Genomic DNA, 17995 nt, shown 5'->3' on the forward strand with positions numbered 1-17995 from the left:
AATCTAAAATAGGATACTTGGGGCGCCTGGGTGGCTCAGTTGGTTAAATGAGATTCTTGATTTCAGCTCAGTTCACGATCTCAGGGATGTGAGATCCAGACTCACTGTGGGCTCTGTGCTGGGTGCGGAGCCTGCTTAAGATTCTCTCTCCCTCTCCCCTCCACTCTACACATGTTTGTGTGTGCTATCTCTCTCTCTCTCTCTCTCCTCTCTCTCTCTCTCTCAGAAGAAGGATATTTAACAAATCACTAATCTAAAGATTGTTTTTCTATTTGTTGAAATTGAGTCACTGTGGCACTCTGATGGAGACTGTAGGGGATAGGGTGACTTCCTTAATCACTCACTTGACACTTTGTGGGCAACCACTTAACTACATAACAGACTGATCTTTACTGAAAGGATGATCCCTAAGGCTTCTCAGACTGGTAAGTTCTCACTATTACTCAGAGACACTAAGTTCTTAGTGCTGCATCTCAGATACTTCTTTCTCATTTATATTATTTTGATTTACTTGGCCACTTGTGATACAAAGACCAGGTTTAAAAATAAGCATTGGATGTTAGGAGGGTTTTGATTAGCCAAAGAAACATGAGAGAATCCTTGGGGTGCCTGGCTGGCTCAGTCAGTAGAACATGCAACTCTTGATCTTGGGGTTGTGAGCTTGAGCTCCACGCCAGGCCTTTAAAAAATATGAAAAAAAGAAAAAATAAGAGAATTGTTGAGATATGATTCTTGGAACTAGCTGGACCCATGCTTAACAGTGTGCTAGTTGCTTGCTAGGCAGCTCTGACATGTGATGACTGCTAATATGTTTTTGTGTCCATTTTCTTTCCAGTTACTGTAGGAACAGATCTGACTTGCATGATATTTCCCCTTTTTATTGCTTGATCTGATTTTTCTTTCATTTAAATCATGTCCTAGAGATGGAATTCAACATCACAGCAACTCCCTGACTGTCCTGGGCCCAAATTTTTAAGATGTGAAATCCCTAAACGTGAATTTTGTCAATATGTGCTAGTAAAAGACAGATGCTGGGAAAAGGAAATGGATAAGTCCAGGTATTACAGATGAAACATTGGCAAATGCAAGGATTGCAAGTGTTATGTAAGTAAACACAGGTTTTATAGGTAGGAAATTGCAAAAGACAGATACTGCAAGTGATGGTCTTTGGGGTCAATAGCCCCTTGTATGTAACAGGGGCCTTGTAGCAGAAAAATAAGAGTAAAAACTTGCACACAGAGTCCCAGATCCCTAGAAGAGGGTCTTTTTAGCTAGGTAGCTCATTAAACAATGATAAGAGGACAAGTGAAACAATTTCCTTTTAATCTAATCTCTGTGGGTAACCTACCAGGGAGCTTTGTCAGGAACATTAGCTACCAGCTCAAGGCCAGCCTTTCATGTAGATACTTTTGTGAAATGATTGTGGGAAGTAGGGCAGGTTTTCTGGTCCTAAAATATCTCCTCTATAAGCCTGCAACATGTCTGAAATTGCACCATTAGCAATATATTCCTTTGGATGAATGCTAACACATCCAGAGATTGATAGAACATTCATTCATTCATTCATCAAATGTTTCTTAAGCACTTAATATAAGCCAAACACTATTCTTGGGAATGGAAATTTAAAGGCAAATAGAAATGGTTCTTGCCCTTGAAATGCTCAAAGTCCAGTCAAAGGGACAGGAGGTAAACAAATAACTCAAATAAACAAATAATAATTAGCAATACAACTGGTGCTTTCATAAAGATTACTACAAGGCTCTATGGGGGACAGAGGAAGAGAAGGCTCATCTGCCTAAACAGGTCTGAAGAGCCTTCGGGACATGACTCTTGAGCTGAGTCTTATAGGTTGCAAAAGATGCCAGGCAGATGACAGACAAGTGTCACACAGATGGTAAGGATGAAAGATGGCAACTTGAACGTGGGAGAGAAGGTATGCAGGATGATTTTGGACCATGAGGCCCTGTAAGCAGGAGGGAGCATCCCTGTGTCTGAGTAGGGGAATATAGACTTGAGTTCCCATGAAACATCATGTGGGTGTTAGATGCCCATATGTGTTCAGGGAGTGCTTCTGGAGATGAGGGAGGGGGAATATGGCAGGATTTATGCCCAGAGATGGAGAATGGCAGAGACCAATCTGTCTACTTGATCACTTTGTTGAAGGCATGATAGCACCAGGTTTCTCTTTCAAGTTAGCCCCTCTTCACTTAACCTTTTGCCACCCATATGCTGCTTTCCTATCCACATGACTTCAGTAATGAGAGGGTTAACCATTAGATTTTTTTTTTTTGAGGTTGGACACGTAAACTCCATCTTTTAATTTTTTTAATTTATAATTTGGGCATTTAAAAAGCTATTGAATATGGCTTAAATGAGTTCTTTGTGTAATGGGAAATGTTTTAAGCTCCATGCTTACCAAAACTTGTGTAACATTGATCAGTCCCAGGAAATGGAGCTTGCTCTGCCACCTGCAGAACAATCCATCTTGATGGGACCTTAGCTAAATGAATAAACTTGACAGAAAATAATTTAGTAATTTAGTCGATCTAACTTCTCCCTGTACAAGATTGCTTTCAGAGTTTTCAGGGAAATTTTCAAGCAGAAAATGGTTACTGGGATAAAACCAATGAAATTGAATTTGTCTTTCATGAGAAATTTGGCAAATTTGGTTATCAAATTCTATAGGCTGGGTAGTGTGGACATGTTGAATACTCCTGACTTCTGCTTCTGAAGAATTGATTTCAAGTATCTTCTCTTCAAACAGATGATGGACTCTTACATAAGAAGTGGTGGCCAACTGTTTCCTTTTTTCAAAAAAAGGGTTAAAAGACAAAAAGTAAGAACTGGAATTGTGCTTAATGATACTTAGGTTGGACCAGAAGTGATTAATGGGTGCTACCACAGATTGTCAAAGATGATTTAAAATTCCATCTTCCTGCAACACCTGGTTGGCTCAGTCAGTTGAGTGTCTGACTCTTGATCTCAGTTTAGATCTTGATCTCGTGAGTTCGAGCCCTGTGTTGGGCTCCACATTTGGCATGGGGCCTGCTTAAAATAAAATAAATAAATAAAAATTTAAAAGTCCATTTTCCTGGTAGTAAATACCCTGCTATTTTTCTACTTTCACTCACCACATATTTTCATGTTAATACTTTGTATTATACTGAGAGCCCTCTCCTTAGGTGTTTCCCAGTTTATGGTTGGGAGAACGGATATTCAAAGAACATAAGAGACTTGCCAGAGTTACACAGCCAGGTAGGAAGAGATACAAGCTTTGAACCCAGAGTAAATTCTAGTAAGTAACCCTTTTGGCTCCTAGACGGTAAATGAAAATATGAGAGATTCAGATCTGTTCAATAAATCCTGACCAAAGACCAGAACTGAGAGAATTTCTTCTGAGGCTGAGAAAGTCCAATCTCAAGTTGTTCAAAGGGTAGACAAAGGCAGTGAAATCCCAGGGTCTGCTCTTTTGGACCTTTATGGATTAAAGACATACTTGAAAATTGAACAATCCTGTCATGGAATAAAACACAAATAATCTAGGGTCAAAAAGACTCCTCGGGAGTGTTTGGACATTCTCTGTACTCTCTGGGATAACAAAAGACAGGACCATATGACACTTAGCATTTCTTTCTCTAAGAATCTCAAGATTAAAAACCTTGAGAAGGGAGGCAAATTGCTCAAGATCATGTTGGGGATAGAACAACAGAGAAATCAGAGATGTTAATTTGTTTCACAAATGTGTACTTACACTCTCAGCACTTATGTTGGTAGCCTGCCTCTCCTGAAGAGCAACGTGCATTAGTGCTCAGGGGCAGGGCCAGCCTATCAACTGCCTCCCGGCTTGGGCCTCCAAAGGCCTCAGCCATTGCTGAATGAGTCCCTACCCGGCTTTGCTTGCACCTCCCCCCAAGAGTTTTGAAAAAGTATGTGCCTCATTATACATTTTCAAGTTCACATCCCAGAATTTTCATGATAAGTTTAAATGGTTGTAAATGATGCAATTTCTGGTGCTTTGTAGATCTTGACAGTTTAAAATAAAATAAAATTGTTGCATCCCTCTTTAAAAAGTTTCCAATGAAATATAAACACCATTGCTATTTGAAACCTTCTATTATCCATTCAAAAATATTATCTAAAAGCTCTTTTTTAAACAAAGATTTTGCATCATTTCTTTTTCACCATAGAAACATATTTCCATTCCATTTCCTCCATAAAAGTTTACCCTGATGCAATATATTTTTTATACCAAAAAGTCTTTATTGATTATGCAATCATAGTATTCTGTGACAAAAACAGGTATATAAATTTAAATTTAAGTTACAAAAACTTTCTTGTGACCATAAGGCTTGGTGCTACAAGTTTCTTCTGGGTTGAATTATTAATATTAATATTATTAGTATATTAATATTATTAGTATACAACTGAGCAAAATAAGTACATTATAAGCTTTTTTAAAAATTCAAGTATAATTAACATACACTATTTCAACAGTATAGCGTTTCAACAATTCTATACATTTCTCAGTGTTCATCAGGATAAGTGTTCCACCTATCCCCCTACCCACCTCCCCTCTGGCAACTACCAGCTGGTTCTCTGTATTTAAGAGTCTGTTTTTTACTTGTCTCTTTTTTCCTTTTGTTCTTTTGTTTCTTAAATTCCACATATGAGTGAAATGATATGGTGTTTTTCTTTCTCTGACTGATTCATTGCACTTAACATTATATCCTCTAGCTCCATCCATGTTGTTGCAAGTGGCAAGATTTCATTCTCTTTAAGGTTTAGTAATATTCCATTATGTATATATATGTATACTATATATACATATATATATATCACATCTTCTTTATCCATCCATCTGGACACTTGGGTGGCTTCTATATTTTGCCTACTGTAAATACTGCTGCAATAACCATAGGGGGCATATATCTTTTTGAATTAGTATTTTTGGAGTTTTTTGGGTAAATGCCCAGTAGTAGAATTACTGGATCATACAGTAATTCTATTTTTAATTTTTTCAGGAAACTTCAAAAGCTTCCACAGCGGCTGTACCAATTTGCATTCCCATCAACATTGCAAGAGGGTTCCTTTTCACCATATCCTCACCAACACTTATTTGTTGTGTCTTTTTTATTTTGGCCTTTCTGATGTGTGTAAAATGATATCTTATTGTGGTTTTAATTTACATTTCTCTGATGATTAGTGATGGTGAGCATCTTTCCATGTGTCTGTTGGGCATATATATGTCTTCTTTGGAAAAATGTCTATTTGGGTCATCAGATCATCAGTAATTGAATTATTTGGGGTTTTTTTTGGTGTTTAGATGTATAAGCTCTTTATACATTTTGGCTATTAACCCCCAAGTGAAGTAATGATGAATAAAATAATGATTAACATAAAAATTAAATATCCCAAATATATGTCTTACAAAGATGGCTGGCTGGAGGGGATGGTATCTGATCAAAGGAGGCTTTCTGGACACCATATTTCAAATATTTCCTTTGGTGCCCTAGTGGGAAATGGATGTGTGCATGTGTGTTTGTGTGTGTGAAAGTGTGCCTTTCTTCTGTGGTGTAGGAGATGGATGGCTGTGAAAAGTCAGAAAAGAAAGGGAGAGTGTGGGGATCCCTGGGTGGCGCAGCGGTTTGGCGCCTGCCTTTGGCCCAGGGCGCGATCCTGGAGACCCGGGATCGAATCCCACGTCGGGCTCCCGGTGCATGGAGCCTGCTTCTTCCTCTGCCTATGTCTCTGCCTCTCTCTCTCTCTCTCTCTCTGTGTGACTATCATAAAAAAAAAAAAAAATTTAAAAAAAAGAAAGGGAGAGTGTCAGGCAGCCTCAAGCCTCTGCCCCATGTTGTCCTCCAACCAGTGTTAAGATTGAATATATATGAAAGTTGGGGATCTGGAAACTGATTCAATTAAAACCATCCATATACTATGAGGGTAATCCATACATCAGTTTGGAGATACCATTAACTACTCCGACACTTCCCAAACTCACTTAGGAAATTGCTAGCATGTTCTTGATTAATCTAGACAAGAGTAGTTTGCATAAACTATTCAATATAAATGCAGGCATAAGTATGCTTTTACCTTCAGCATATTTTAAGAGAGAAATAGGTATTGGGGGTATTTCATCTACAGAATCAGTTGAAGTGGATACTGTCATTGATTTATCTAGAACAAATAAGAGCTATTATATGCTACATAAGTTATAAATGCTCTCAATATTACTCCATCATAAGGTCATTATGGTTACAACTTACCCTCTTATAAATTAGAATCGTTGGCTGATTTTATGCTGATTGGAATGGAACTAATCAGAATTCAACTAATCAGAACTTGGCAAAATCCTAACACACATGGGTCACACACACATACACACAGATGTTGTTTTATACTTGTCTGTTAGGACACACAAAGTCACTCATTGGGGATGGCTTCCAAATTTGGGGGGCTTAATACAATAAAGATTTATTTCTTGCTCATACTACATGTCCAGAGGGGGTTTGTGGGAGAGGTTCTGTCACACAAAGTCACTCAGGGATCTAGGCTGATGGATGCTTCTCCATCTTGTAGCTTCAGCATCTGGATTACGTGGCAGAAGAGAGAAACAGGAACTTCACACAAGGCCTTTCATCACCTCAAACTTGAAGTGACACATATCATTTCTACTTAAAATTCATTGCTCAGAACTAGTCCAGTAGTGTGTCCAAATACAGAGTGTTTGAGAAGTAGACTCTTCCATATGCACAGAAGGGGAGGAAAACAGAATATTATTGAGATTAAATCATTGAAGAAGCTGATGTAGGTGTTACTTTATAACAAGTGTTAGTCATCTTGGGAAAGAATTATTACCAAGGTTTGGTGATAAATAATAGAGCAATACAGTTATATTCATTGCAAAAAAATGATTATAGAAACAGGATTGAGCATGAGAACAGAAAATTTGAATCTGATAATAGAAAAAGGCAAAGCTGGCAAACTGAAAGAATGAAACTTGTCTTCAAATGTAACTTTGACCTGAGATCTCTCTAGTAGATAGAGCTAGATCTTCAGGGTCATATGAAGAGATGGTTGTGAGTGTCCTGTCACACTTGAAAACTCTGCCAGGTTTTTTTTTTTTTTTTTTTTTTTTCTGCCAGGTTTTTGATTCTACCTGGCTCTACCTGGTTGTTGAATGGAAGTCATTTGGCACGTTCATGATAGTCACCATTAAGAAGATATCCTTTTTGTGGGCCATGAAAGCCCTTTGACTTTGCTTTGTCTAAGTTGTTACCTAGATGTGTCATGGAGCATTGACCTGTAATGGTGATAATATTAGTTATAACTTCTTCATCTCCTGGGACCGGGAAAACTACTTTCCAGCAATTTAGAAGAAAGAGTGACTAAGTCAGGTCTTGTTATAGGAAATTTGGGTTTACTTCCTAAGAATGTAAATATTTGGAATTATTCTTATCTGTGTAGCTTATACTGGTATTCTTGCAGATTTAGTACAGGGATGGGACTGCCTCAGGTTGACCCAAGTGTGTAGCCATAAAAGATCCCTAGCATCTAGTCATAATAGAGGACCATCTTTAAAAAAGATGTCTTAGGGAACAAACATCCCCTCCCCATTTTTTTTGGTCTAATAAAGTACCTTTCTCCCAAATGCCAGGCGAAGGGTTACCTGGTCTATATCAAGAACCAAAAATTTTCAAGGCTTTGAGAACTCGAGCCTAACATGATTTGTGATCTCGGAGGGAAGCAAGGTGGAAATTAATGCCATGGAATTACAAGAAGGATAGATGAAAGTGACAATTCAGGAAAGAATGATTCAGAGCACAGATATGAACTGAACCATTATCCACAGGTAAGAAGGAGAAAGACCAGGAGTCATGGAGAAATGACATTATGGATTGAATGCCAGCTGAAATATCAAAGGAAAGGTGAAATCATATTTCGGGAGTTATATTAATGAGAGACTGTGGATCGAACAAGAGACTTGATAGCTGCTTTCTGATGGCCAGGGAAAGAACCATGTTTTAAAGATAGTAGTGTACTTAGGATGCATTTAAGGAATGATGGAGAAGAAAACATTTATAAAGTTGGTTAGAGGGGGAAAGTTCTGGAACATCTATTTAAGAGAACATTTTACAGTTTAGTTTGAAAAGTATTTTTTAAGGGACGCCTGGGTGGCTGAGCGGTTGAGTGTCTGTCTTTGGCTCAGGCTGTGATCCTGGAGACCCGGGATTGAGTCCCATGTCGGGCTCCTTGTATGGAGCCTGCTTCTCCCTCTGCCTGTGTCTCTGCCTCTCTCTCTCTCTCTCTCTCTCTCTCTCGGTCTCATAAATGAGTAAATAAAATCTTAAAAAAAAAAGAAAAACATTTTTTTGGGATGCTTGGGTAGCTCAGCAGTTGTGCATCTGCCTTCGGCTCACTCAGGGCCTGATCCCCACCAGGGATCGAGTCCTGCGTCAGGTTCCCCGCGAGGAGTCTGCTTCTCCCTCTGCCTAGTCTCTGCCTCTCTCTCTCTGTCTCTCATAAACAAATAAAATCTTTTTTTTTAAAAAAAAATAAACATTTTCTTGGACCCAAAATAGTAAAACACCTAGGAATAAACCTAACAAAGAGGTGAAAGACCTATACTCTGAAAACTATAAAACACTGATGAGAGAAATTGAAGATGACACAAAGAAATGGAAAGATATTCTATGCCCATGGATTGGAAGAACAAATATTGTTAAAATGTCTATACTACCCAGAAGCACCTGGCTGGCTCAGTTGGAGGAGCATGTGACTCTTGATCTCAGGGTCATGATTTTGAGCCCTCAATACTTAAATAAATAAAACTTAAAAAAAGTCTATACTATCCAAAGCAATCTACACATTTAATGTAATCCCCATCAAAATACCAACACCATTTTTCATAGAACTAGAACAGACAATCCTAAAATTTCTATGGAACCATAAGAGATCCCAAATAGCCAGAGCTATCTTGAAAAAGAAAAGCAAAGGTAGAGTCATCACAATTCCAGACTTTAAGTTGTATTACGAAGCTATAGTAATCAAAAGAGTAGGTACTGGCACAAAAATAGACACATAGATCAATAGAACAGAATAGGAAGCCAGAAATGAACCATAACTATATGGTCAATTAATCTTTAACAAAGCGGGAAAGAAGATCCAATGGGAAAAAGAATGTCTCTTCAACAAATGGTATTGGGAAAGCTGGACAGCAACATGCAAAAGAACAAAACTGGACTATTTTCTTACAACATACACAAAAATAAATTCAAAATTGGTGAAAGACCCAAATGTGAGACCTGAAGCCATAAAAATCCAACAAGAGAGCACAAGTAATAACTTCTTTGGCATCAGCCATAGCAACTTTTTTTCTAGGTGGGTCCCCCAAGGCAAGGAAAACAAAAAGAAAAATAAACTATTGGGAGTACATCAAAATAAAAAGCTTCTGCACAGCAAGGAAACAATCAGCAAAACCAAAAGGCAACCTTATGGAATAAAAGAAGATATTTGCAAATGACATATCCAGTAAAAGGGTTAGTACCTAAAATATATAAAGAACTTTTACAATTTAACACTCAAAAACAAATAATCACATTAAAAATGGGCAGAAGACATGAGCAGACATTTCTTCAAAGAAGACATTCAGATGGCCAACAGACACATGAAAAGATGCTCATAATCACTTATCATCAGGGAAATGCAAATCAAAACTACAATGAGCTATCACCTTGCACCTGTCAGAATGGCTAAAATCAACAATACAAGAAACAACAGGTGAGGATATGAAGAAAAAGGAATCCTCATGCTCTGTTGGTGGGAAGGCAAACTGGTGCAGCCACTATGAAAAACGGTATGGTGGTTCCTCGAAAAATTAAAAATAGAACTCCCCTATGATACAGCAATCACATTACTAGGTATTTACCCAAAGAACACAAAAACACTGATTCAAAGGAATATAAGTACTTCTATGTTTGTAGAAGCATTATTTACAATAACCTAGATATGGAAGCAGCCTAAGTGTCGATTGATGAATGGATAAAGAAGATGTGGTATTTATATATAACAGAATATTATTCAGCCATAAAAAAGAATGAAATCTTGCCATTTGCAGAGACATGGATCTAACTGGAGAGTAGTAAGCTAAGCAAAGTAAGTTAGAGAAAGACAAATACCATATGATCTCACTCATATGTGGAATATAAGAAGCAAAACAAATAAGCAAAGGGAAAAAAATAAATAGATGAAACAAGAAATAGACTCAACTACGGAGAACAAACTGATGGTTATCAGTGATGGTTATCACAGGAGAGGCGGGCAGGGGGTGATGGGGATTAAGGAGGGCATTCGTTGTGATGAGTACCAGGTGATGTATGGAAGTCTTGAATCAGTATATTGTACGCCTGAAACTAATATTACACTGTATTTTAACTGGAATTAAAATGAAAACTTAAGATTAAATTTCAAAAAATTAAAAAAGAAAAGAAAAACATTTTCTATCTAGCACCAGGGAATACTTTTGGAATTGGCCTGGAACAGTTAAGAAGCTAAAGAGGTAGAGAGGCTGGATAGCAGAATGCGCTTGTGTGGTTTAAAATTAGGTGTGGCCAAAGTACTTAACTTCTTCAAGTATTTAATTTCTTTAATATAAAAACTGGGGATGTTTAACCCATAGAGATGTTACAAGTGTGAGGTTGAATATTGAGGGAAAGAAGCACCTTCTATAGTCCAGCAACAGTGCTGGACTTATTTGCCACTCATTTAAGTCTTAGCATCTGCCCATAAGTTTCATTTGATAAATGAACTGAGGGGGCAAGGAGGGAGAGAGAAGGGTTGCCCAAGTTGTAGCAACTAGTAAATGCTGGACTTGAGATGAAATGAGAATGGGTGCAGGAACTTAGTCTAAGTTAAGGTACTATGTGAGTTAAGTGGTGGTCTTCCAAAATATGTGTCCGCATCCTAATTCCCTGAACCTGTGAATGTTACCTTATTTGGAAAAATGGTCTTTGTGGATGTAATTAACTGAAGGATCCTGAAATGGAACATCATTCCGGATTGTCCAGTGAGTCAATGATAAATGTCCTCGTAAGTGTGAGGCAGAGGAGGATTTGCAGCCAGGAGAAGGGGAGGCAATGCGACCACAGAGACAGAGATTGGAGTGATGTGGTCACAAGTCAAGGAATGCCAATAGCCACTGGAAGCTGGAAGAGGCAAAGAATGGATGGTCCCCTGGAAACCCTGAAGGGAGCATGACCCTGCTGGGTTTTTTTTGACTTCTAGCCTTCAAACCCGAGAGAATAAATTTCTGTTGTTTTAATCCACCATTTAATGGTAATTTTTATTTATTTTATTTTATTTTTTTTTAAATTTTATTTTATTTATTTATGATAGGCACACAGTGAGAGAGAGAGAGAGAGAGAGAGAGAGAGAGGCAGAGACATAGGCAGAGGGAGAAGCAGGCTCCATGCACCGGGAGCCCGACGTGGGATTCGATCCCGGGTCTCCAGGATCGCGCCCTGGGCCAAAGGCAGGCGCTAAACCGCTGCGCCACCCAGGGATCCCCATTTAATGGTAATTTTTAAAAAGGATTTTATTTAGAGACACAGTGAGAGAGGCAGGCAGAGACATAGGCAGAAGGAGAAGCAGGCTCCATGCAGGGAGCCTGATGTGGGACTTGATCCTGGGACCGTGGGATCACGCCCCAAGCCGAAGGCAGATGCTCAACCCCTGAGCCACCCAAGCGTCCCTAGTGGTAATTTTTTATGGCATCCCTAGGACATTAATACCTGTGGGAATGGCTACTACCCTGTGATGGCCCTTGAGCACCTCAGAGGTGGACACAATATTGGACTGGCTCTGAGACTTGACTCAGGGCGTTCCTTCTGAGGAAGGAACATCAGCAGGTCATCCCTATGAAGCCAACTTTCTCAGGGCTTTGAAAACTAATTAAGAAAATTGTTTTAATGACTTAGCTTTTCTTTTGGTATCAGTTTCTCTTTGCAAAGAACCGTAAGAGATGAGGCCATTTGGCTCCATATTGCAGATGGGGCAGAGGGGGAACGGGCGGCTGATGTGACTTGCTGAGGTAGAAAGAGAGTGCCATAATTTGAACTCACACAGGGTATTAATTCTCTGCCAAGACAGGCAGTCCCCAGGATCAGGCCATTGACCATCTTGCTGCTTTCTGCCTTTGGGTGTGAAGTGTTGTTGAAAGTAACAAGGGTGGGTGTATTACTACAACGTTTTCCTAATATGTGAGGCTGCTGTAGGATGAGAATTGAATTCCCCCTACACTCCATTCACTCTGGCCTCCTTTTGGGATTGAAACTGTGGCTGAACTTCCAGGAGAGCTCTCCTTAAATGCAATATGTAAAGACAACCCAGTGGGTTAGTAGATATCTGCTTTGTCCTGTGGCTTCTAGATAAGTAGGTGAGGAAGAGTGAGTTCAATGTAATGTTGGGAAGAACTCTGCCAGTAGAGGTTCTTCCATACTGGCATGGGTTGTGAAGGCAGCAAGGTTGTTAGGGGTCTCTCAGAAGGAAGGAAGGGGCCCCTCTACACCCTCTTCAGCTCTGTCTCTGACTTGTGAGTGGGGTGAGTTTTCCTGAAGCTGTCCATCCCACTCCATTTTAGTTCCAGTACCTGACTGGTTTTATGTAGTAGAGTGGATTGTACACAGCCTCTGGATTTGCATGGACTTGGGTTCAAATCCCAATTTTACCATTTACTGACTACCCAATCTTGGGCAAGAAAGTTAATCTCTTAGCTTGTCTTATATTTTTAAATGGGGGTGGTAAGTCTCTTTGGCAGGACTGTGGTACAGTCACATATCAGACACTTGACAGTCTTTCTTATGGAGATGAAGGATGATAACACAAGCCTTAATGAGTGCAGTACAGAAGCCTTGCCTGAGTTGTTAATTCCCCCAAGCGCCTTTGAGAGGTAGGTTCCATTGTTAGTTCCATTTTGTAGAAAGTAAAGTCAGGTGTCCACATTCCCACAGCCTAGAGCACAGAGAGCCTGATTTTGTGCTTGGCCTGTCTCCAAGGACGAGGCTCTTAACTGTGGTTAAAGTGCCTGTCATAGAACCTGACACTCACTAAGTGTTATTAAGTGATGGTAATCAGTACGAATTCAACAATATATATCAAGGGCACCTATGTGTCAGGCACTACCTATTATTTACTCATGAAAACATCCAGGCACATGACCTGGGAAATGCTGGGATGCATCAATTAGGTTTGATTGAGGAAGATGTACCCCTATGAGTGACACGGTGGAAGGGATTGGTTGTAGGGCTGAGACTGTACCCAGTGATGGGGCTGAAGTGGCTATAGGTCAGCAGGGCCAGAAGTCTGGAAGAAAAGCCAGATGCAGGGTGGGAGAGCATGAGATCAAGACAAAACCCCTAAAGACAATTGCAATTTTTATTTTTATTTTTCTCTCGCCACTTCCAACCTTGACTTTTTTTTTGTTTTTGTTTTTGTTTTTGTTTTTTTAAAGTTTATTTAAGTAATCTCTACACCCAATATGGGGCTTGAACTCACAACCCTGAGATCATGAGCCACATGATATTTCAACTGAGCCAGCCAGGTGTCCCATGAGCTATGTTTTTAAGATAGAAAAAACATGTTTGTAAGTGGAGTCATTAATGATAGCAATTAACATTTACATAGTACTACATGCCCAAGAGGTATCTAAAAGTCATATGTGTATATTTCTATATTCAATCCTCATAACAACCTTATGAGGTAAGCACCACATATATCTTGTTATAATGGATGGGAATACTAAGGCTCAGAGCACTACTTGCCCAAGGTCCAGAGCAGTAACTTAGTAGCAAATGGCAGAACCAGAATTCAGATCCAGGCAGTCAATACCTGAGACCATGACCTTAACCACTAAACTGTAATAAATGTTGCAGAGAAAGAAAAATGTCCCTGAACTTGGGGTAGGGAAGAGGGTACAGGGACTCTCCCTACTTTAATCCCACCTCCACATAGCAGGTCAAGCAAATGGTCATCAGACAAATGGGCAGAACCTTTATTTCCTAACCCACTCCTTGGATCTCTGTCAGAATAAAGAACAGAGGCACAATAGGTAGAATGCCAAGTAAACCCTTCTTAAGCAATCCAGAACCCAGCTGAGACCGCACACCTGTACTCTTCATAGCAGTCCCTTTTCACACACCAGACAGAAGGGGAAGCCCGACAGGGAGGCCCGCTTGTGCAGATTCAGGTCTTGTTGGGGATGTTGAGCAGTTACAAGAGGCTCTTCAGAGAAGGTAAAGCCATTCTTAGATAGTCATGCCTGGAAAATAGCTTGCTCCGCAGATCTTCAGGACCAAGTGTCTCGAACCCTTCTTCGGGGTCGTGGGCCACAGCTGGAGCTCGATGTGGGGCCCAGGCCAGGGGGTGCTCCTGGAGGCTGGTAGCCACATTCATTGGGGTCTAGGGGGTCCCGGCTAAGCAGTACCCACACTGCAGGTACATGGCGGCGCACTGTGAGGGGATCCAGGCCCGTGTCAGGTGAGATTGGCACCCAGCTATCTTCAGTCTGCAGGAAGCGCAGCTTGGTAAGCTGGTGCAGGCCTGGTACACGTCGCTTGACAATCTCAGCACAGCTCACCGCCTTCCCTGCGGCCCGGCCAGAACCTGAGAACACCACATGCCGTGCACTACCACCCTCCAATCGACCCAGTGCCAGGCCCAGAAGGTTGCGGATTTTGCTGCCATCTCGGACCCGCATCTCCAGGGTATCAGGAGGTAGCTGCGGCATTGGAGAAGGTGCTGGGAGTTCCACAGAGCCAGCTTTCCGATAGTGCTCCATCCCACTTGCTGTGGTGTCTGGACTTCACGGCCCACGCCCGGGCTGCGCACGCCTCCAAGTCGATCTGGAGCCAAGATGGCGCGCAGCAACCTTGACTTTTTAAAAAAGATTTTATTTATTTATTTATTTATTTATTTATTTATTTATTTATTTATTTATTTATGAAAGAGTGAGAGCACATGAGCAGGGGAGGTGAGGGACAGGGAGAAGCAGACTCGTCTGCTAAGCAGGGATCCTGATGTGGGGCTCGATCCTGGGACTCTGGGATTGTGATCTGAGCTGAAGGCAGAGGCTTCACTGATTGAGCCACTCAGGTGTCCTCCAACCTTGACTTTGGAACCAAAAGAAACCTTTACCATGGACCTGGACATAAGCTGTGCTCCAGCCTCAGAATAGCTGAAGGGGAAGATCTGGCAGGAGCTGGGGAAGCTGTGGACCACGCCAACAGGGAAAGCCTCCAGATGGGTTGCAAAGTGTTGCAAGTTTGAAGCGGCCGCCGTAGTCGTGCACTGACCTTCATAGCATGAGAGCTGCAGCTTCACTTCTACCCTCCAAATGCTCCACAAATATCTGTGATGGGCCATCCGGACCTGGAACCGAGCAGGGACGGTAATGCTGGGAAATACAGTTCCAGCTCGGTCAAGTTGGCCCCAATACAAAGCCCCTGTGTGGACGCCGCTTTGGTTCCAAGGCACTGCTGTTTGCAGCCCTGTTGAGGTAAAGAGGGTAACCTTTGGAAGGCACACTGCAGCAGAGCCTTCTGACTCACCTCTTCCCTGGCAGCCTGGCTTTCAAAGCCTTGGGTCAGACAGAAAAAAAAAGAGTAATTCACCTGTGATCCCACCTGCCAAAGAAAGCTATTGACAACATTTTGGTGTGAACCCTGTATTGTCTTTTTCCTAGTTTAAACATACACCTGTCTTTAGAAGAAAAATGGAATCATAGCATACATGGTATGTTACAACCTGTTTTTCTTTTAGTGTAAATAATCTTTCCCCATGTTATTAACATTCCTTAATATCGTTCCCATCTGTGTTAGGATTTCATGGTGTGAATATACCTCATGTATCTATAAAGTGGTTAATAGCATAGACTCTGAAGACAGAGTGCTGGGGTTCAGATCCTAGGTCTTCTGATCTTTACTACCCATGAAAACGGGCAAATCAGTTAGCCTTCTGTGTTCTCAGTACAGTTCACCTGTAAAGTGGGGATAATAGTACTTCCTTTCTAGGGTTGTTCTGAAGAACAGATTCTTTTCTTATATGTGGGTGACCTCTCAATGATATTTAACCTACCCTTTAAGTGGAATTTTTAGGTTGTTTCCAAGCTTTTTACTTCTTCATATATGCCACAATGAGCAAATTTAGTGTACTCTGAATTCCTTCCAAAGGAAATATTTGTGGTCATATTAGGGAATCTTTTCCAGAGTGAATCACGCGCTCAACATACATTGAAGTGTCCATAGGTATGGAGCATTATGCTATACATAAAGAAAAAGGAACACAGTTCTCTTCCTTAAGACATTCAAAAGGTAGTGGGGGTGGAGACAAGGCACATTCATATACAAACACAATACTATGCAGAAACATACCATCACACAGGCGGAGTGGCACTATGCAGGCAGAAGAACTATGACAGAGAGGAGCCCCTTTCGCTGGAGAATCAGATCACGCAGTCAGAGAGCAAGAAAGACTTCAACTGCCGCCCCCACCACCTCCCAAATCCTCAAATCAGAACTCAGAATGATTTCCGTTGTCATGTTGAGAATTTGTTACCTCAAAAGAGAGCACCAAGGGCTGTGTTCCCAAGTTAGAAGCCGAGATAGGGTATACAACGCAAGACCAAATATTCAGGAAATACCTTTTTCTGGAAAGGAAAGAACACATTTCACAGCTGAAAAGAGAAGTGAAAAATGAAACTAAAGAAGCATGAAGGTAATATTTACTTGCTAGGTTTATACAGTGCCTACCTTTAGAAAAGCCTGGCTATAAATCTAGCATGTAGCACCCTAGCACACATACATTCTGTTCTGTTATCGTGCCCTGAATTCTCAGAAGTACATTTTGTGGTCATTTTACTGTCATGTAAACTCTTCATCCTTCTACCCACTCCAGAGATCGCCTTCAGACATCCCCTCCAAGAGTGGATGTTTGGAGTCAGACACTCCTGGGCTAAACCCAAGCTCCACAGTTTTCCTGCTGGGTGACCCTGGACAAATAACTTAAGTCTCTAAATCTCAGTTTCCACATCTATAAAACGGAGATACTAGCAATAACAGCTTCTTTTAGGGCTGCAATGAGGATCATATGAGTAAGGCCTGTAAAGCACTTACCACAGTGCACATCCCTCAGTGGTGTTAGCTATTATTTTTTCTGTGATACAGTGTGTATAGGGGATGGAAACCAATTTCAATATTAAACAAATAACCAGGTACGTAGGCCTATGAGACACAGGACTATAATGCATCCAAAAGCTAAACAGAAGAGATATCTGGATTTGTGTCATTTCTAATTTTCTCTATTAGGTTGAAAATTCAGTATGAAAACACCAGAATGGGGATGCCTGGGTGGCTCAGCGGTTGAGTGGCTCCCTTTCACTCAGGGTGTCATCCTGGATTCCTGGGATCAAGTTCCACATAGGGCTCCCTGCAGGAAGCCTGCTTCCTCCCTCTGCCTGTGTCTCTGCTTCTTTCTCCATCTCTCATGAATAAATAAGTAAAATCTTATAAAAAAAAAAAAACACAAAACACCAGAATGGTAAAGAAGTCAGATTTCTCTTGTAACCAACAAAATCTGGACTATTTCTAAATCTAGACTGCTTTTCTAAAGGTAGGCACTTGTATAATCTAGAAGGATGAAGATGACCGATAAATCTTCATGCCTTTCCCAGGGGCATTTACATTTTCAACTGGAGCCAAAACCCTTGGCCAGAGGACTGAAGATGGAGTGGTGAGGTGTCAGGTATCAAGCAGGGGACAGAAGGAGGCATTTTGATGCAGTGAATTATAGCTCTCCTAAACCATCTCAAGTACTCACTCACTCACTCACTCACTCATTCATTCATTTGACATCTATTTATGAAGTAATTGCTGTCTGCCAGACATTGTTCTATGCACTGGAGATACAATGGAATAAAATAGACAAAGATCCCTGTCCTGGTGGG

The 17995-nt window shown here is 40.8% G+C and overlaps 2 protein-coding genes across 22 annotated transcripts in view; one reads left to right on the plus strand and one right to left on the minus strand.

Moving 5' to 3' along the window:
• CACNA1C (calcium voltage-gated channel subunit alpha1 C) overlaps positions 1–17995 on the plus strand; it is a 746601-nt gene that overhangs the window by 72321 nt on the left and 656285 nt on the right. The gene's annotated exons all lie outside the window — the stretch shown is intronic.
• On the minus strand, positions 14024–16458 carry LOC112668979 (ribonuclease P protein subunit p25-like protein). Its single transcript, XM_025461670.3, has one exon. It carries the CDS (start codon positions 14831–14833, stop codon positions 14342–14344), a length of 492 nt encoding a protein of 163 aa, XP_025317455.1. The 5' UTR covers positions 14834–16458; the 3' UTR covers positions 14024–14341.

Source organism: Canis lupus, chromosome 27 (genome assembly GCF_003254725.2).
Source record: "Canis lupus dingo isolate Sandy chromosome 27, ASM325472v2, whole genome shotgun sequence".
Lineage (NCBI taxonomy): Eukaryota > Metazoa > Chordata > Mammalia > Carnivora > Canidae > Canis > Canis lupus.

What these genes read in the sequence shown, in the direction of transcription:
- LOC112668979 (XM_025461670.3), bottom strand. Translation starts at nt 14,833, where the DNA reads ATGGAGCACTATCGGAAAGCTGGCTCTGTGGAACTCCCAGCACCTTCT.